The 21,037-nt window shown below is 40.0% G+C and overlaps 1 protein-coding gene across 2 annotated transcripts in view; it reads right to left on the bottom strand.

Annotated features, from left to right (window-relative positions):
* The window catches only part of ncam2a (neural cell adhesion molecule 2a), a 450,560-nt gene that overhangs the window by 4,121 nt on the left and 425,402 nt on the right, over positions 1-21,037 (bottom strand). The window contains exon 16 of one of the 2 annotated variants that reach the window (XM_085263663.1): positions 10,597-10,804. In XM_085263663.1, coding sequence (XP_085119789.1) covers positions 10,597-10,804 — 208 coding nt within the window. The remainder of the gene's footprint in view (positions 1-10,596; positions 10,805-21,037) is intronic. The other variant, XM_085263664.1, reaches the window with a different exon arrangement.

The raw sequence follows: 21,037 nt of genomic DNA, 5'->3' as shown, positions 1-21,037 counted from the left end.
CTCAACCCCATATTGCACATACAGCAGGAAATGTGGCTTTGGCTAGGCCTAAGATGAACCCTATAACACCAGAGTTACACAGGTCTACAGCCAGATCAGTGACCATCTGACAAATAGTCCCAAGTAAATAATATGTATTACCCAAACGGTTGCAAGTAACCGCAGGAGGTTGCTGGCTGATGCGCCTTGGACAAAACTGGTTGCAAAGAGTTTGCTGCACCAAAAACTTCAGTGCAATTTCTTTGGCCCCAAGTAGATTGCCACTGTCATTCGCACTTTGCATTTTAATCTCAAAGCTGTTATCAAACTTGAAAAGGTGTGACACAAACTGGAAGTGGGGAACGTTCTCCAGTAAAGCAGAAAATGTGCCGTATTGCCACATCCAACATATTTCAGAAGGGGCAACTTTTACTGTGAAAGCAAAAGCTCTCTGGTTTCACTTTCACATTCTTGCTACCACTTGCTAGTGTTTGCAACCAAGTTGTCATCTTCCTTGCAACCTGTTGGTGAACAAAATCATTGCTCATGACTCGGTAAATCCAGAAACCATTTGCCAAACGGAATACATACTCTTCTATAGCAACCTGGTGGATGCCAGCTTCTCAGTGACTAGTCTTTAGGCCGGCGTAAATGGATATGTGGCAATCACATTCACATATGTCAGCAACCACTTGCAACTAATGATGGAATACAACTTGTCATCTCCCTGCGTCTGAAACATTTGCTTTAAAGATAGGGACAAAGTCTGAGACCACTTAGTCTGCCATCTTTACATCGACACTGGTGCATTAAGACAGGGATAAACCAACAATAAGATTGAGTCAGTCAGTTTTCCACTACACAAAGGTGTTATACTCGCTTATGCAAGACTGAAGGAGACAAAGTTCATAATTTTTTTTTATTATAAATTTATAAACAAAGATACAGCGAGTTCATTTCATTAATAACCACCATTCTACCAAGACCACTGCAAATCTGCAGCTTAAAAATGAGTCGCCAGAGCTTGAAGGTGCTGCACACTCAACCTTAAAGTTGGGGAAACTGGCATTCAGCTGAGACTGAAGAAGTCACTTGGATGAGCGAGGAAACATTTCTCCCACTGAAAACCCTACGTCCAGATGAACAGGATCAACTTTTTTGGACTGCAATAACTTCAGAGCTCGCACATCTTCAATATGGTGCAAGTCTGACTCATTTTGAGACGGATAGAAAAGGAAATAGGCACGGGCTATTTGACTTACTCACAGCCCTGTTTCAGGCACGCTTGTTCATCTAATCTTCCACGAGTTTTGTTTTGAGTAATGCAGCAGAAGGACATCACAGCTTTATCTTTATGCTAATATGCATCAGTATGATGAAAATCCAACCAGCTTGTGCTTCAAGCAATATGATATATGAGAGCTTTCATCTGCATTTGGCTGATCTGGCTTTATCCAAGTGCGGTTAATACAGGCAGTGGGTCAGAATAAAGTAATGCTGCAACATAATGAGACCTAAAAAGTAGCATTTTCTAATATCTTTTGTTGTAATGACCCACATTTCTATTCTAATTTGACTTGCACAAATTCAAACATCCAAAATGACCCATAACTAGGGAGTAGCTATTAGAAAAAAGCTATATTATTCCCCCTTCTGCGCCATTACAGGTGGCTTCTTGCCATTATGTGCACTCTGTCAATCGAATTAGTATCCTTTGATGTGTTCATATGCCAGGAGGACAGACATTTCAAAGAAATATCTATCAGCAGTGTCAAATCTCCTCATCTTAGCCTCTAAAACACTAAAGCCTAACCAAAAACCACTTATTGACAAACCAACAGGGACACATTCACCGAAAAAATACGAACCACGGGGGGGCTACCCATGTAAAATCAAACAGGCGTCTGTCTTTTGTCATTTCATTTTGGGGAATAAAAACCCTGCTCTGAAATTTCAGCAAGGGATGTCTAAATGCAATTTTACTCTCAGCGGTAGCTTGCGCCTACACCAAACAACCAAAAAAAAAAAAAAAAAGAGAGAGAGAGAGAGAGAACAAAATAAAGTAAATAAACAAAAATAAAAGAAAGAATGAGAAAACAGATGACAATTACAGAAAATGCAAAGCGAACGTGGCACTGAGTTGCATCTCTTCCTGCTACACAGCCCTTTCTTTTACCCTGCGCCTCTTGGAAGTAAGACAAGTTTAATAAGGAGATCAATAAGGAACTTTGGCTTTTACATTGATTCACATTGTCAGAGTCCTCTTGCTCCTAATATGCGCTTCATTCAATGCGTATTTCTCCAGTTCTATCAAGACATTGAGGGAAAAAAGAAGGGGGGGGTTAAGTCACAAACAAAGAAAGGTATTATAGACCTGTACCAGGCCAGTATTAATAACACTTGACCTTAAAGATTCTCATTTTCCGGAGTTCATGAAGCGGTTCCACTTTTTATTTTGCCGCTGCTAGTCTGTCATGACTCAGAGACATAAACAATCTGTCAAATGAAGGTTCTAAATGAAAAGCTCTATATTGTCTTTTGAGTATAAAAAAAATCATTTGAATTTTTTAGAGCTTTTTAAAAATCTTTTTTATTAGTGTTAATGGTAGATATATCCACATGATAAACATTTCCCGGATGACTCATACATTAATTCTTGGAGCAGAACTTCTCCTTTGAAAGAATACTTAATTCGAGGCTGACACGACTCTCTAAATAAACACGAACCTGCAGCTATCAGGGGTTGACCGAAACAGCTTGTTGTTTTACTAATGCAGTTCTTATACAGCTATTGACATTTAATAAAACATTGCATATGAATCAGTCATCCCTGCTGTCATTGAAATGTATTCATTTAACTAAATAATTCTATTTTTTGCATTGTTTCTTTCTTCAAAGGTCTGAGATATCTCATCTAGTGCATCAGTGGACACTTTTATTATTCCCATTACTGGATGTTTTCACTGTGTAAACGCTGAATTTCCTCGACTAAATTGTCAATTTTAAAAGGCACTCTACATCAACACAAAATCACCCTCAAATTGCCATGCTGGACGTTTTACCAAGCTCCGGGAGAGTTCTTCAGTGAGTGAGATCATGAACGTAAAACAGTAACCCTGCATGATACTGTACCTAATAAGCCCAAATATTGCAACTGGCCAGAGGGGGGTTCCCCCTTTGGTTGATTGGTGGATGTAAAAGTTCCTGCACAGTGAAGCCAATTTCATGTCTCATTAGCTCCATGCAAACCTAGATTTGACTTGTACTCAGATGGGGAGGTTTCCTCAAGTTCTGCGAAGGCTCTTGCTGTGCGACGTTTCCTGTTTCTTCAGTGAGGAGGCAAAATCAAAACGAATCCCGAATCCATTTACTGAAGCAAAGTATCAGTACAGTTTGGAAGAAAAAGAAAAAAAAAAGAAGAAGAAATTATATCAAAAAAATATTGGAGAGGCAACTGTAACTGTTAAAGCGTCTGCAGTTGGCATACGGCATGCTCTTTGCCTTCTCTGCAATTTGATAAACTCCTTAACATAGTTGTACCGTTTTAGTTATTCAAATGGTCAAAAAAAGTGCAATGAAAAACATAAAACTACTAGAACTTCTAGAACTACTTGAGGTTGGCGTTAATAATTATTGATGGGGCTCTGTGTGATGAGAAAGCAATATTTCGCATGCTATATGTTGATTCAAATTATAAAAAATTGCAGTCATACATCTGCCGTAGCCCCAACTGGTTGCAGCAGATGGCTGACTCTCCCTGACCCTGGTTCTTCTGGAGGTTTCTTCCTTCTAAAAGGGAGTTTTTCCTTCCCACTGTTGCCAAGTGTTTGCTCATAAGGGCTTCTTTAATTTTTATTTATTTATTTATTTATTTATTTTTTTTGGGGGGGGGGGGGGGGGCTGTCTTTTGGCTGCTGCCTTCAAGAGTCACCACAGCAGATCATCTGTCTCCATCTCACTCTATCCTCAGCATCCTTCTCTTTCACACCAATCCTCTGCATGTCCTCCTTCCCTATATCCATGAAACTTCTCTGAGATCTTCCTCTTTTCCTCCTGGCTGGGAGCTTCATCTTCCCTCCTCTGCACATGTCCAAACCATCTCAGCCTTTGTCTCCAAACTGCTTAATCTGAGCTGTCCCTCTGACTCCGTTCTAATCTTGTCCATGCTGGTCACTCCCAATGAAAATGTTCAGCTCTGCTACCTACAGCGCAGCCTCCTGCCTACATTTCCAAACCATACAGCTTCAAAGTCTCTACCATCTTGTAAACCTACCCTTTTCCTTGGTTGGGTTACATTTTCCTCTATGACACAAATCTGTTTGGCACAAGGATCTCGAGATATCTTTGCTTGTGCAGTATTTAACATTGTGGCCACAGTTAAAAGCAAAAATTGTGTGGATAGTTTTTCTCCAAATGCTAAAAAAAATAGAGCCATTTGGAGTCATTTTTCATCACTGTGAACATACTATCTCATGTGCATATACTGCTTGTTTGTCCAAAAATATGCACACACCATCAGAAGTTCAATTCAAAACGTTGTTTGGCACACAAGGCAAACAGCAATGCTACTGGGTCTTGACAAACCTCTGATTATGCTGCGAGAGCCAGCAGCTGTGTGAAGCTCACGGTGCGCTGGCGTGATATCAGAGTGCGTATGCAGATACGTATTTGTAATCTGTAAGCTTCTAAGTGACACCAAAGCGCAGCAGGGGCGACTTGTTCTTTCCTCTGCAGACATTAATTAAGCACATTGCCATCTATGGCAGGCCATGAAGGCAGGCTACAATCTTTGCTTTTTCACTGTGATAAATTAGGTGGCTTGCAGTCTTAGCAAGCCACCTAATTGTGCCTGGAGAGTTTGTTTACACCCTTATCAAAATCTATACACGTATATATATTTTTTTCCAGCAAACATTTTTTTTTTTGTTTTAGAGTTGGCATCCGGGATCTTACTGTGAATTTAGAAGTGGAAGTCTTTGTCAAAGGCACTTTGACGGAGCTGCTGATGGACAATTTGGCTGTTTACATGTGGATCAGACGCCTTGTTCCCTGACCTGATGTAGAAATGAGCTTGTTTACATGACTGTGGAGTAAGAATGTAGGGAAACGAAGACCAGACAGATATATGTCCTTTTTCTCATTTTTACACGGTCAGGTATGCTCCAGCCAAAGCCTTTTAGCTTCTCGAGACAAGCAGATTTCTGTTTGCTCTGGAGTTAAGAGTACTGTGAGCTCACACTTAATTAAATGTCATCCACCTCAGTCTGCTGCTCCAGAATTTGAAATTTATGTGCTCTCTACATGTCAATAGCACAGACTGTCTTGTCTTTCAAAAAAAATTGGAGAATCAAGAGGCTCCGAATCCCTGTAATGATGTTTAATTTTATTGAAACAGGAAAACAAAGGGAGAAAAATGAATGTGCTTGCGCTGAACAATACATTATGGAAAAACATGGTGAAGAGCTAATTAGACTAGGACTCCTGGTATATTCTTGAATGACAGCAAATGTAGTAACAATAATTCTTCTTTGATTAATTCACTTTACCTTTAACTTCACTTTCTCTAATGCAGTATCCTTCAGCTAAACAAAGTTAAATTTACATATGCAAAATATAGTTATACTTTCATTTGTTCCTCTTGTTTTGCTATATTAGATATTATTAATGACTTAAGGTGTCACCAAAGTCATAGCTTTAGAACTCAGAAGCTATTTCTGGTGATTTTTCAGTGAATTTGCCTTTTTTATTTTGATAATTTTGTCGTGCCCTTAAGATTTTAGGCTTTGTATGGTCGATGCTAAGCACTGTGGAACCATTAACATGTCTGACAAATTTCTAGGCTAACATGGTACCTCTGAGCTGACGCTAGGTAAGCTAGTCCCCTGATGCTGACTTCTTTTTTTTTTGCATCTCTTTGCATTTACAGATTTCAAAGTGTCTTTCAACTGGTTATTTCGTTTAGGTCCTTTAGCCCCCCACTTTTTGTTTAATTCAAACAAAAATAATCAGCTTTTTTTTCTTTTCTTAAGAGTACGTGTGCACATGCACAGTATGTGGGGTTCGAGGTTGCTTTTGTTGTCTTTGCTTGGACTGCCAGTGTCCAGCTGGAAAAATTTAAGATAGCGTCAAACCAAGTTTTTCATTGCATTGCTTATCACATTATACGTATGGGAGGGGACGAACTAGCATAGCATTACAACAGTCCCAGTAATTGCTAACTTTAGGTTTTTATCTACCTGCTTCAATTATAGGACACTAGTAGGAATGAAGTGTGTTCAGACTTCATTTGGGATTCGTGTGACGTCAACAGGGGCAAATAAAACACTCTGACCTTCTTTTTACGCCATTGGTTTAGTACTCCATGTTGTTAGTGGACAGGAAGTCATCATGAACAACACGGCTGACTGGCATCTCAAACAGATTTTTCTTTAGTGACTGACACTTCTGTAGAAATTCTTTCTTGCTCCATCCCCAGGCTGCCATGGCCTTAACTGTAATCTTCCATTCTGTTTTATATTTCCTGCCGTGAGTCATCAGGTATATATAAACACTTTCAAAAGTCTATCGACTCCAAGCCAGATCTATCACTGAGCCTCTACTCAAACTTCTTAAGCCTGAATAAACAACAGACTTCACCAGACGCCCCTCCTGCGCCACCTCAACGGTTAAAATGTCACTGTGACATATCATCAGCTTTACTCAACACTGACTTTTTGTCTCTGGGTAAAAGATTATCAGCAGCTGTTGTTTTGTATTAAACGTCAATACCAAACTGTTCTTCTGGGTTTCTTGCCAGCAGGTTACTGGAGAGCCCGACAGGGGCACAAATCTATTTCTGGTTCACTGACTGACAGGATGGGACTGGAGCTGGCTGCACAACTATGACAAGCAATGAATATTAGGAAGGGAAAAAAAAACTTCCAGAAAGAAAAAAAAAATGAACACAGAATCCAAATTAAATGCAGGTAGAAAGAATATGAATCAATTTAAGTTTCCCTGCATAAACATGTATTTACTTTTTCTGTCTTTTGCCTGAATAGTGACTTTTTAAGGTCGTAAGGGGTTAAACAGTATAGCTGGAGTCACATTTGACTTGATGCTACAGACTAGAGGTCCATTAGGTGTACCAATTCTCTTCTATCTCTATATGGGTCCCATTGATATCTCAGCACACTGTTAAGAACTTAAGACTGAAACTGGAAGGGAGGACTTTTGAAGTCAACAGTACTACTTGAGTCTTTCAACTTTCCCTGAAGCAGCTATGCAGCCCAGTGTGTGCCGCAGATTCATAACAGAAAGACACCCACACACTCTCTGTCGTGCGTTTGTCCACTAGCCTAGCTCCAACTTCAAAATAACCCTGCACTGCTGGGTGCGTGGTCGCTCTGCTAACCTTCAGCACCACATTGAGGTTGGAAAACTGTCTCTATAACCCCGAATATCAAAAAAAAAAAATCTGCTGTGTCAGAAGTGAACTGACGATACCCTCCAGATTTTCTTCTTGGTTCCAAACCAGCCCACACACTCCTCAGCTCACATCCTCAGAACAGACACCCAGCACACACTCTGATCTGTGCCACTCATCACCTTCCTAATTTGAAGTTCACCCCATGCTATTTATCACCGTAGATGCTCTCCATTGATGTTATTATTGACACTGTTGCTCACGCTTCGCTAGTCTTTACAACTTATTACCCCTCAGCACCTTCAGACTTGCACTATTGACATCTTGGAAACTCAGTTGGAGTTGTATTATTTCAAGTGTTATCTTATTAGTCTCCAGCTCAGTGGCATGACTCATTGTAAAGCAGACCACGGCATTTACTCCATTCTCGCTACACTAGTTCAAAGAAGTTATGACCATCTTCACTGCCAGTTATGAAACCAATCTCTCTGCAGAGACACGGACTGCAACAGGACAACAATCAAAAGTGCTCAAACAACCAGAAAGTTTCTAACAAGTACTGTAGAATCTCTGAGGTACTGTCAGATGGACTCAAGTACCTCCTTCATCAACACAACCGTCATTCAAAATGTGTTCTTTTGGCATAATTTTAAGCTTGCTGTTGATTAGCCCTGTCAGTTTTAAATAAAGTTAATAACAATGTGCTGATCATAGATTGGTCCATGTTTAGAATTAGTAGCTTGGTTTATATGACAATTTCAACCACTTGCCTTTTAGCGATTCTGACTTCTCTGCTTGCTTCTACTAGATTTTTATGAACTGCAGCATTTCATATACATGTTAGTGTTGATCCATGTGTGGGGGTGTCATTTCCTGTGAAATCCGAAAATGTTGCCGGTAATTTGGAGCTTTTTGTGATAACAAGAAGTCCTCCAACTAAGTTTGTTTGTGCCAACTTTTTGAAAAGACCCATGTTAATGTCCCTGGCACCACACGGGGAGTGATTTCATTTCAAAATACCTCCAGTGTTTTGGAGTTCGAGCCTCATTTTTAAGCCTCGCTTTCCATTGCTGTTTGATGTCACCATAAAAATCTACAAGTACTTTTTGGTTTTTTCACATTCACACGATGGCTGCAGGTCTCGTACTGAAAAACTGAAATAGATGTAAAAATAAAAGGTTGCAGAAACATCTGTGGGGTAGTTTTACACAGGAGGACTAATTCAGATGCTAAAACTCAACAATTAAAAGGGAATGCCCTGAATCCAAGTCACATTTAACTGCATGTGTCTGAAGAGAAAACCACGAGATTCTGTGGTGACTGGGCATAATAATTCTATTTAATACAATACGTTACACTATTACTATAAACACTATGGTTTAAGCCCTGAGCTTGATTAACACTCATACAAGCATGTAATTACATTTACAGCAATATAACCTTTAGATTTATATGACCACTGATGCCAAAAAAATAGGAAATTTAGGATTCATCTTTTACTCAAAATTGAAATCTCAATTTTGTTGGTTTTAAAGACTCCTCTGTAGGTGGATTTACTTAAAAGAGGAGTGTTTTTAAGTTTAATCGAGTCATTTGTGTTATTTTAATGAAAAAGCCATCGAGTTAACCTGAAAAGCAAGATAGTATTTTATTCATTGCAATAATGCAAATGATGTGAATGAAGTGACCTGAAATATTTCTTAGCAGTTAATTAACACAGTTGCATGAAACCACTGACATTGACTTTTCTGAAGTAAATGAAAAAACAGGCACAAAGAATTTTTGATTGCTCTTTCTATCGTGTTGGAGTTTTCTCTCGTCATTTGCTCTACCTCATGAAAGTGAGATACTACACTGCTGAAGTATGGCTTTGACAACGTAAATCCAGTGTTGCTATTGCTGCAGTAATCACCTGATTGCCCAACTGACTCTATTTTAACAATCAGTCACTATGTACCTGTATATCGTCACCTGGACCTATACTACCTTTAGGACTATTTTGTATCATCCTGCTGTACTGTATGTGACTGTGACACTAGTCACATGCACACATCAGACAGAGTGTAAAGTCTTGTGTGAGTTGCTGCTCTGTAGATTCCGTGTGCTGTCTGGGCAGGCAGGCAGTCAGCCCTCCAGTGTCGCGAGATTAGTGACTCAGCAGAACTCAAACCCCTCCCTCCTCCACCTCCTCCTCACATGTGCCCTCTCTCTCCATCTCAGACACTGCTGGCACACTGACAGGCACGGCTGTGGCCAGTGACTAAGACTCTGTTTGTGCTATCTCACAGACACCGCGATGTAGTTAGCACCCTGCATAAAACAGTGGGACTACATTTTTTTTAAAATCAGTTGTACCATGAATTTCACGGGGGTGGGCTTCTAAATTGCATGCTGTCTGATGAGGGGGAAACAAAACAAAGAAAATGGTTTTCAGAGATGCTTGTGGCAACACTCATGGACTATTAGCATGCATATAGCAAGAAATAAAGGCGGGTACACACACACACACACACGCACACACAAGACTGAAATCAAAGCGTGACAGCACAAAATGTACACGGTTGTACATGCATGTAACGAATGCACGCTCACATAACGCATGCAAATGGATACTTAAAAGGTGAACTTGCTTCACATCATGTAAAAGGCACTGATGTAAGTGAATAAGACGTAATCAAAGACATACTGTGGTTGAAAGGGTGGCTGGGCGGCTGTTGTAGGTGTACCTACAGTAAATGGTAAAAAGAAATCTCCTTTTCTCATTCAGACTAAATATATATATGTATACATAAGAGGAATGAACATGGCATGAACAGCTAATGTTATTGCTCAGCGAGTCACTCGGGGACGAGATCCTTGAAAAAAACTGTTTTTTTTCTCCTTTTTTGCAGGCCTTATTGTTCATTTCTGAGAAATGCGAAGGCTGTTTTTTGTTCTCTGTTAGATGTTTTCATACCAATTTCTCAAAATCTTTGTATTGACTTGTATTCACCCATTCAGGGCTTTCAATTTATTACTGCGCAAAAATTATACAGCGAGAAGAAGAAGAAGCATAACCCTCAGCCATAAAGATACACCCACAGCAGATGTTCCCTCTTCAGGCATGAGCTGGCAAAATTGATACTGTCACTACACAAAATCAAACGCTTGGACTGAAGCAGTCAAAGGTTTCAAAAAAGAACAATGCAAAGAAAACCAAAGGGGATACTCACAGATAGGCGGCCTTCCCCTCCTCGATTTCTTTGCCCTTGCCGCTGGTGGCTGTTTTTTTGCTGCACAGGGTGCGCGTGATGCACATGAGCAGGCCGCAGTGACGCAGGAAGAAGCAGCTGACGTCCACCAGCACGAGGAGCAGCAGCAGCGCTCCCAGGCCAAGGCCCACCACCGCCCCCAGCCCCAGACCGCTGAACAGGGATTCTGCTAAGGCAGTGAAACACACAGGCAGACACACGCACACACACACACACACACACACACACACACACACACAGCAAGGATAAAACCACTGTTAGCAATTTGGTTCGCTGACTTGTTCTCTAAGACACGTTCAGAGTTTAGGGTCAGATTGGGTGTGGGATCAGTGGAGCTGGAAGGGATTCATTCTCTCACTCCTGTGTCTTCAGGCTGGACGCCCGCAGAGTCGAGGCTGGAGGTCAGCTTCCTCCCCGGGAAACTATAAAGCTGTACCAAACTTTTACTCCAAGGTCAATGAATTCCTCCAGAGCCAGTTGGATGGTTTCCAACACACAGATAAGTCCTAATCCACAATTCCTCAATGCGCACAATCCTCGGAGGAGGGTGGAATTATCTCGATTATTAGCGTAAATCCACCAAATCTCCTCCAAAACAAATCAGTTCTTGCCTTATAAAGTTTCTTCTGTATATATATAGTTCATTGAATGAAAGTTTGAAAGATTTTAAATAATTGAACAAAATGAGATTTATAGTGCTCCAAAATAGGTGGAAATGTAACAAATGTGGCTTCATCTTCACTTAGAATACAGTAAACGCTTCGTAAAACTGAGCATTTAATTGGCAGAGAGGGCAAAAACAAAACAGTTCTTCTCGGCCATATTTGCCCTCGGGCCTTGCATCTACCTCCTGTATCATGTGCTAAATGTGAACATCACACAGGTGCAGAGGTTGGCGTACACGTTCAGCTCTGCACTGAAGCCCGAGTACGCGTTAAGCATTGACACACTGATGCTCTGGCCACTTCGTCCACTGTTTTATACCTCGCAGCACTAAACAGAATCACGTCGGGAATTAAATTAAGTAAATGCTCTCTCTCAGAGCGGTCAACACACTGCTCTTAAAAACACGCAGAGATCTCGGCTCAGTTGGGTACAAGCAGCGAGGCCTGCTTCCATTTGAAAGTAATACAAAAATGAAGGTAGTGCAGAAAAGAGACGCTCCCAGTGGGTGTCTCTGAATGGAGCTGTGGCCTTAAGTGATCCTGGGGTTGAGAAATGGAGCATCCACTGCAGGATCAACGCTGACAGCTGGAGGTCGGACCTTGCCAGAAGTAATCAGTGATGGAAGAGTGAGAGTGAATGACCTTTTCTACTTAGGTACGCTCTCATCTGCGTGTTCAGTAGCCTGTAAGTAAAAAAAGGGAGATCAGACAATAATGGGAAGGTGTAAGCACTCAGAGGCAGCTGAGTGGTGTAGTCTGGCACCTCCAATTTAAAAATAAAAAAATAAGTGAGCAAGGGGAAAATGCTGCAGGAGGCTTTGTTCGACTTCCTGCATCCTGACAAACCAAAGAAAATGCAAGCTGAACGCAGGAGGTGTAAGCCGCCTTCTACCTATATGTTATATGTTTGATAGAAAGATGAATTTACACACATGAACCATTTGGTTTTTCAAGGGGAAAAAAAGGAGATGGTTTTATATCTCATTCTGGATGTTATCCAATTGAATCTGTGCTAAACTGTGTGGGGAACTATACACTGTTTGAAAGCACAAAGCCTCAGGCTAATCAGTGTAAACAATTTCAAGGTCCAGATAGCGCTCCTACAACAGTTTATCTTTGATAACAAGAATTTTAAAAAAAAAAGGTCAAAACCTGTGAGGCAGAAAGCAGTTTGAGTTTTAATCTCTTAAAAATACCAGATCATTTTCTCTCAACAATACAACTTAATAGCACGTTACACTTCATTCTCCAGAGTATTTACCTGCTTGCTAATTGATGAAGTACCAACCCTCCAACCTGCTACGACATTTGCTCGCTGCAACATGCTAAGGCTTGACTGAACAGTGACAGATAAGTATACCTAATGATTCGGTAGCTTGTTGAACCACCTTTAGCAGCATTAACTAGAAGTAATTGTTTTCTGTATGATTTGATGAGTCTCTCATGTGGTTGTGGAGGAATTTTCGTCCACTCTTCTTTACAAAGTTGCTTCACTGCAGCAAAAGTCCAAATGATATGCTGATATGTTGTGTTTGGTCTGTCCAAAGGATGCTGCTCGAGAGGTCTTGTGGTTTGCAAACCTCCACCATGCAATGTTCTTTTTACAGAGAACCTTTGTCACAGCAAATCTTCCATATGAGCCAAACTTATTCAGTTTTTTCTAATTGTGCTGTCACAAACATTAACATTCAACATGCTAACTGAGACCTGTAGACTTTGAAATGCACCCTTGGGCTAGTTGCAGTTTTTCTGAGCATCGTATGGTCTGACCTTGGGGTGAACTCCGTGGAAGATCATGGTGGTGTGTTAACACAAACCTAAATGCTCCAGACCAGCAAACCTCAGCAAGGTGATCACACTAGCTGATAATCAGTTAATCAAGTGGATTTAATTAGCAGTAATTGTCTGCTGCTGCACTCTTACAGTTTGAGTTTTAATCTCTTAAAAATACCAGATCATTTTCTCTCAACAATACAACTTAATAGCACGTTACACTTCATTCTCCAGAGTATTTACCTGCTTGCTAATTGATGAAGTACCAACCCTCCAACCTGCTACGACATTTGTTCGCTGCAACATGCTAAGGCTTGACTGAACAGTGACAGATAAGTATACCTAATGATTCGGTAGCTTGTTGAACCACCTTTAGCAGCATTAACTAGAAGCAATGGAAGCAGTGAAGGTAGAAAGAGTCATGTGAAAACATTATTTGTCACATGAGTTTAACACCTGTGACAAAGTGTTGAAAGAATATGGACGGTTTTTAACTCTCAGCGGAGCTTCAGCGCTTGTTTGCTTTTAGCAATAAAGACGCGTTTGGAACAGGAAATGGATAAGTGCTAATGGGCTGACAAGAAGGTGGAGAAGTCTATGTGCCTTTTAGAAGCTGAACTTCATGTGTAACATCCGTGAAGTGGTCCTTCAAGAGTATGATCTCCAAATGTATAAAGGAAACAATTTGGAAAGAGGCATGTATTTAGGCATGGTCTGTTTTCGACACACTGTGGTTTACATATTTGAGGATGCAGGAATCCTTATACTAGTGTCTTTTTGCACCATCCAAAAAAAAAACAGTGATACAGTCCCCTTCTCGCTGAAAATGCCTTTCGTTTAAAGCCAAGAGCGAGCACTTCAACCTCAACTACTGTTTCAAATCCAGTGCGGTGGAGTATGGAGCCAAACAAACAACAAAAAAATGTGTGAATTCCCAAATACTCCTGCACCGCACAGTGTCACGACCCAAATGACTCTTATGTCAGTGACTTTGTTCTTGACTTAGAGCTGAGACGGCAGACAGCGGATCCTGGCAGCGAGTCAAAGCACAGCGAGGCACAGACAAAGAACCTTGTGGCAAAAGGAACTCTAATTAAAACTTTGCATTTTCGTGGAATCAGAGGGATTTGGGATTTGAAACTTGTCGACTGAATCAATATTTTCGCTGCACCGAGGGCTACAGTTTTATATCTCACCTTTTGAAAGTCTGTCTAGGTTCCACTGGCTTCTAAAGTCACAGATTGAGAAATGGTAAACAACACCTCTACAGCTCCCAGGAAGCATCCACATATTCCAGAAAAGTCAGAAAATATCAGTTCATTCTTTAAGCCATACTTAACTGTTTGTCATCATCACACAGCTGTAGCTTCAGGCTTTCAAAGCAGTCACTCTGTCACTGCCACAGTCTGCTCTGTGTCTTTAAGCTTTAGGTGCTCTCCCTTGACGATGGGCCATAGACATTATACAGTGTCTATGTCATAAAACTCAAGGCACTTCTGAGTAAGGATGGGTACCGGTATCCACATAAACGGTAGTAACCAGACTGAAAAGCAGTGCACATTTTGTTGCTTTATTTCGGTGCCTTTTTTCCTTCTAGCCAATCATTTTACCTTTCCAAAGATAGAAGGCGGGCCCAGGTACGTATGTTCTTTAAGAGCAGAGGTACAGATTAAAAATGCCCAAGGTGAAGCGGTCAAAAGTCTGGCTGTATTTCACAGCAAAAGATGCAAACTCAGCAGCCTGCAACAAGTGCTTTAAGGTGATACTATGCAAAGGAGGTAACACCTCGAATCTGATGAAACACCTGGCGACACATAGCGTTTTTTTAAAAGCTGAGAAATGCACCGTATTTGATAGCTTGCTACGAGCCCTCACACCGTGTGCATCTACTGCGGGTGTGGTGCCTGTTCTCGGACCCGGAGTCAGCAACATCCCCCAAGAACCCGAAGAGTAGAGTCCTGGCCCCTAGGCCTGCCAGTGTAGCAGAAATGCGGATGGATGATGTTGGCAGCAGCAGCAGCTTCTCTGGGTCAGTAGCTTAATGTTGTTTGTGTGTAATTTACATTGAGTAGGCTAACCACGTTATTAAATTAATGCACGTAAGGTGAACTAGCAAACACCGTCGTAGTTACATGCGGCTGTCTTCTTGTTTGATAGAGTGATACCATATATGCCCTATAGCTGCAGAAAAGTCTAACATTGTTATCTTTTTACAAAAAAAAACAGTTAAACACGAGAGGTTTTTGGACAAAGTTTTCGTTTTCCACTGTTTAAGGACCGATCCAACCAAAGGAAGTATGTTGTATCGACACAAAAGGCTAACTTGGTTATCATTTTGCAGAAAAAAACAGACTGCTAAAAATAAAAACATAAGAGGTTTTTGGACAAAGTTTGTGTTCTCCATTCTTTAAGCACCGGTTTGGCACCGTTATCGGATAAAACCTAAAAGATACCCATCCCTACCTCTGAGCTACATGACCTTAACACCGGATCCATTTATTAACACTTTTATTCTGCCTTTTGTTAACAAATGGCTAAAAATGTCATTATGAGAGTTTTTCCTGTGTTGTACATTTACAGTAATCCCTAAGGTGTCATATTTGATACATAGAGTTTTGTGATTTTTTTTAAATGTTTAAAAAAAAATGGCAGATGTAGCAAATATGACACAAATAAAAAAACACAACCCCCCCCCCCAAGACTTCGAAGTGTCCCGATAAAGTTTTTTTTAAATTGTCTTTTTTTTTTCTTTTGAAGGGATGCCAGCAAAAAGTCTTGAGCCTGAAAGACAGAAATCCATAAATATCAGGCTTCCATCCGATAAGGAGTATTACACTAAAGTGCTTAGCAGCAGCTTGACAGTTTGAGGTTGGATTGATATGTTACATGCTTGTTTACTTGTAGCTGTTTTTCCAGCCATTTTATTCGATTTATTCCCAGGTTCTGAAGTGATTTAGGAAAAGAACAGTGTGAGCTGTGCTGAAACACACACACACAATAGGGCTGTTTCTGGATAAAGGTATACCTCAGAATACTTTTATCAAAACTGAGATATCAGCTGTTCTTGTCAGCATTAAGAGTCCTCAGTGTCTGCTGTAGTTGACACCTCTATGGTGGTCCTAACGTGCAAAACAAATCCAGATGAAATACTTACAACAACAAAAAATGATAAAGTACAATAAAATTAAAAAAACAAAACTACCCGACATGCATTAGAACTGTTCTTAATTTGCACACAAAATAAATGCATGTTTCAGGAATTAACGGTAACTTTGTTGAGTCAGTGACTGTTACTGTTTTAGCGAAACCAAATCATAATATATTTAATATAATATAATACATTTAATTTATTATTAATGGATTAATATTTTAAAATAACATATTTTAAAACGTGAACAACTTATTTAGGACGATAGCCACAGAGCAATGTCTTCATATAAAAAAAACCCAAAACATGTCAGTTAGACAATTGAATGATGGTGAAAGCATGCCTAAAAAAAAAAAGCTTACATTAAAGTCAATACAAAAGAAGGAGAAACAGAGCAGAAGAAAAAGACGTCAACACACTGATATCAACAAGCACCTGATCTGTTAGCTCAGGAAGGCGATCAGCCCAATTACTGGAAGAACCTCCATGAGCGGGATTTTTGCCAAGAAATGGTGATGAAAGCGATTAGATCAGAAAAGCATTAAAGGGTATCAGTTTCATATCATATCATTCATATGTGTTATTCAATAAATGTTGCCAGTGCATTAGTCAATTTACAGATTCAAATGTTGTTTCCTAAGAAAGGCATTGTATTTAATGTGATTTTAATAGGCTCATCTTTGAGTTGAAATATGTGCGTTTGTATTTTCTAGTACAGCGCGTACTGCCAGTGCATCATCACTGCTTTGTACGTATGGTCTGAGGTCATTTAAATTAGTTTGCAAACAATGACCAAATTCAGTATGACAACACTGACGAATTTGGGACTTGATTATGTGACACCATCAGTCATGGATTGGCCTCCACAGAGCCCAGACCTCAACATTATTGAAGCTGTTGTAAAGGCTCACCTTTTAGCACATTCACTTCACCAGATGCACCTTGTTTCTTTTCCTCACCTTTGATTGGGTGTGGTGCTTGGCCTTAATTGCACTCACCTATCACTCGTTATATAAGGACTGCACTCACCTACCCCTCACTCTTTCTTCACTCCCACATGGGGCGGCAGCTGAGGTGAGTTTCTCTTTGAGTTTCCTGAGTTCATGTATCATTTTGAGTTACTTAAATCATACTTTGTCCTTTTTAGAGAGAGCAGTCCATGTGTGTCTTTCTTTCCTTTACCCGTTATACAATAAAACGACAAAACCTGCAAATGATTGATGACTGCTTATTCTCATTCTAATCGGATGAGCCCATGATGATGACTACTGAAACCCTGAACCTTCCTTCCTCCAAAACAGAAGCAGTGTGGGATCATGCTGACAGAGAACAGAACAAAAGGCAGAAACATCCAGAGAGTTCAGACTGTGAAGAATAAAGGTGGTCACACCAAGTATTGACTTTCAAGCTCATTAGAATTGTACAAACATTTTTCCCCTATATACATTTCTATGTATGTGTGCATAAATTTGAATACATCGCTGCACGTAAATCCCAAAACGAATCAGGAAAAAAAGATGTCTCAAGACTTGCACGGTACTCTACTCTTAGAGCTACGTTCAAAGGTTCAAACTGTTGTTAAAGGAATCCGACTGGCATTTATATAATCTCATTCCTGCTCTTCAAAGTGCTTAAGATTACAGTTTACCCAAAGCCATATGGTTATATAGCCGTTTATTCAATATACTTAAAGTGCTTTATCTATTTCAGATCCATAGTCACTTCCAATTTAGTGTCACCAGTTAACCCAAAGCTACTTTCGGCTGCTCCTTTTTTCACAAGGTGTCACCACAGCGGGTACCCCACATATTTGATTTGGCAGGGTTTTTTTTGTTTTTTTTTTTTGTTTTTGTTTTTTTTTTAACATCACAAGCTCTTCCTTGACACAACCCCAAAGGGATTTGGACATGCCTATTTATTTTTGTGTGTGTAACTAAACTCATCTTTCAATGCAAGCTTTTACAATTACAACTACACCTTCAGGTTAGGGACTCCGCTGTGGCTCTGTAAAAGTCTATCAATTTTTATTACAGAAAATTTTCAGCCTTCACCTTTACTATATGAAACGGGTCAGATCTCTGCGTAAGAAATTTTTAAATTGCTTTATTTAAATATAACAAATGTGTGTCCACGAGGCACATCAGGAGAGCTGCTAGAATGCCTTCCAATAATATGCCGGGAAGAGAGAAACATGCACATTACTGCTTACATGTGATCAACTACTATTTCCTGTTTTATTTGTTGGTGATGCCCAGTTTTTACTAATGTGCAACAAACGCTCATCTGGTCACCTAGAGTTGCCATAGTTGATTTATAATCTCAGAGTAAAGAGAAGTAATGAGGTCATTTCTGTTAGAGGGTCTTTCAGGAAATAGAGGGCAGTGCTGCCTTCCCCTTGCACTGAGTGATCACCTGCACTCAAACTGATGCAACGGCAGCAGTGAAAACCATCCTCTGTAATAACCCACAGGTCAGAGTGATAAACTGCCTGCGGGGCTTTGAGGGCAGAAGTTGCACTATGGATGCAAATACCCTTTGCTGGCTAAGAAAGGGAATTTTCATTGGATTTAAAGCTATTATTTATTCAAAGGCATGCTTCATTATCAAATGAAACCAAAAAAAAAAACTGCCATGCTTTACGTCTGAGTCACGTACCAAGTTATCTACTTGGATAACAAAAAAGGTTTGCTTCTGATCTTCTTTGAACTTTCTACAGTGCCAATAAAAAGGCAGTGATGTGACTTTTCACTAGTAGAAATGCTTATCATCTGTGATGCTGGCATCTCTTCTGGCACATGTTTCCCACAATTTAGACATCAAAAGGTATCTGAAAGCTATCGTTTGCACTTGCCTTTTTGTATTTGGATATCCGGTCGTTAAGTCTGACGTCACTAGCCGTGTCTGGGCCTAAACTCCGCTGCAGGTCCATATATCAAACGATCACTATGGCATTACTGAGAGTTGAAAAACTGTCTAGTCTTTCATCTTTAATAAAATGATCAGCGTTCTGCTCTACCAGGTGTAACAATTGAGTTTAACATCCAGGCATCCATGAAAATGGAATTTATGACATTTAACGGAGTTAGAAGTTAGCCAGAAGTTAGCTCGCTAGCTTCTATCTAAATACAATATAGCATGTCCTGACTGCGGGGTTTTGGAAACAAATTAAAACGTACAGCTCTGCTATCACTTCCAACATAAATGAAGACAGAAAACTAAACAGTGACGTTTGTAGGGTTACTGAAGTTTGGCTAGCTGGTATATAATGATGTGCTACGTGACCGCTAGCGACACAGCTATGTTAGCATAATATAAACAAGCTAACTTTTTTTTTTCCACTCGATAAAAGTTAACGAGAGTGTTCTCGGTGGTCAGGAACAAATGTAATCGCATGGCAGGATGCTGTAAAAGGACCAAACTTCAGCCAGGAGAACAACTGAGATAATCCATCCACAATACGAGGTTAGTCATTCATATACTGCGCTGGGCTGTAGTTACATCCTAAGGTTTTAAAAACTGAGCTTAAATAAATGATTAGTGGTAATAAAAGCCGAGGGAGGTCAACAGTGATCACTGACTGTTTTAGGAGCTTTTTGAGATCAAATAGAAGAAAATACATAACATTAAACATGTTCACAACCCAAAAGCCATATTAAACTCGGACTACTTTAGGCCCGGAAGTAGGATTCGTCGCGTCATCACTTATCGACCGGATAATACTCCAACTGAAAACTCCCAAAATCAATGTTTGTGCCTTCTCTTCCCCATGATGTTCCAAAATCAGGTGCACTATGATGCACAGGACATATATCCAACATCATTCACTATGCAGAAAGGGGGAGAGAGTCTATCTTTACCTCTGTGTCTATGGTTATATTTTCACTTTCTGTATCTGCAAATGAGGCCATACTGCAGCATCACTGTGCTTTCTCTCTCCAACTTGAGGTCTGCCTAATAGAAACGCAGACAGGCAGTCCAACACTCGTGTGCTTGGCGCAGTCATCACTTCTGTATTTTGGACTGAGGATGGCAACAAATTTGACTTTATCTTGAAATTTACAATCTGGCTGTGGGCAGAGCACATAGACATGGAGATACTTTTTGGCTAACAGTTCCTTAAGAGTGTTTTGTTGATGTCAAAAAACAAATGGTGGCTAATTTTTCTGTTGTCACATTTTTATTTTGCTGTTAATTTCCAGTATTGGCTGACTAGTATTATCATTTTTCCATCCTTGTATCTTCAATCCATCCATGACTCAGACATAAATTCAAAGCATTGCAATAATTACTATGTTCCATTTTGTCCAACATTTTTCTTTCTTAACTACAGTTTAAATGAAGTCTTTTTTGGTCTAGAGTTATTAGTCCCTCGTACAAAAATTTCATATTTTAAAAGAGTGTTTCTTAAGTGCTGTTAAACAGAGCAAGGAATTTTTAACACAGCTTTTTCAAGTAAACTAAAACCACCTTTTCTTTCAAAATCTTCTCATATCCTCCTTTCTTCATTATTCCTTCCAACAAGATGACATTCCCTTTTCCAGATGCACCAAAGCAGCGTAACTAAATAATAATATTTCCAAGACAGTGTTTCATTGTGGGGGCTGCAGTGTTCTTTGGGTTATATTCCTCTCACTTCTTTCTCCAAACATAAGCAGGATCTCTGTGGCCAAATAGCTCTAGTTTCATCTCATCTGACCAAAGGATGCAGTTCTGGTATCTATACTCTTTCTCCAGGTTGCCTTTAACATACTTAAGTCTGGTTTAAAGGTGTCTCTTCTACAGAGTATTTCTTAGTCTTCAACCTCTCAGTCCATTC

The sequence above is a fragment of the Mchenga conophoros genome, linkage group LG23 (assembly GCF_057382185.1).
Source record: "Mchenga conophoros isolate Kocher_MC1m ecotype Shallow Benthic linkage group LG23, M_conophoros_male_GT1.1, whole genome shotgun sequence".
In the NCBI taxonomy this organism is placed as follows: Eukaryota; Metazoa; Chordata; class Actinopteri; order Cichliformes; family Cichlidae; genus Mchenga; species Mchenga conophoros.
Note: the sequence above shows the minus strand (reverse complement) of the source record. Positions and strands in the feature narration are given on the sequence as shown.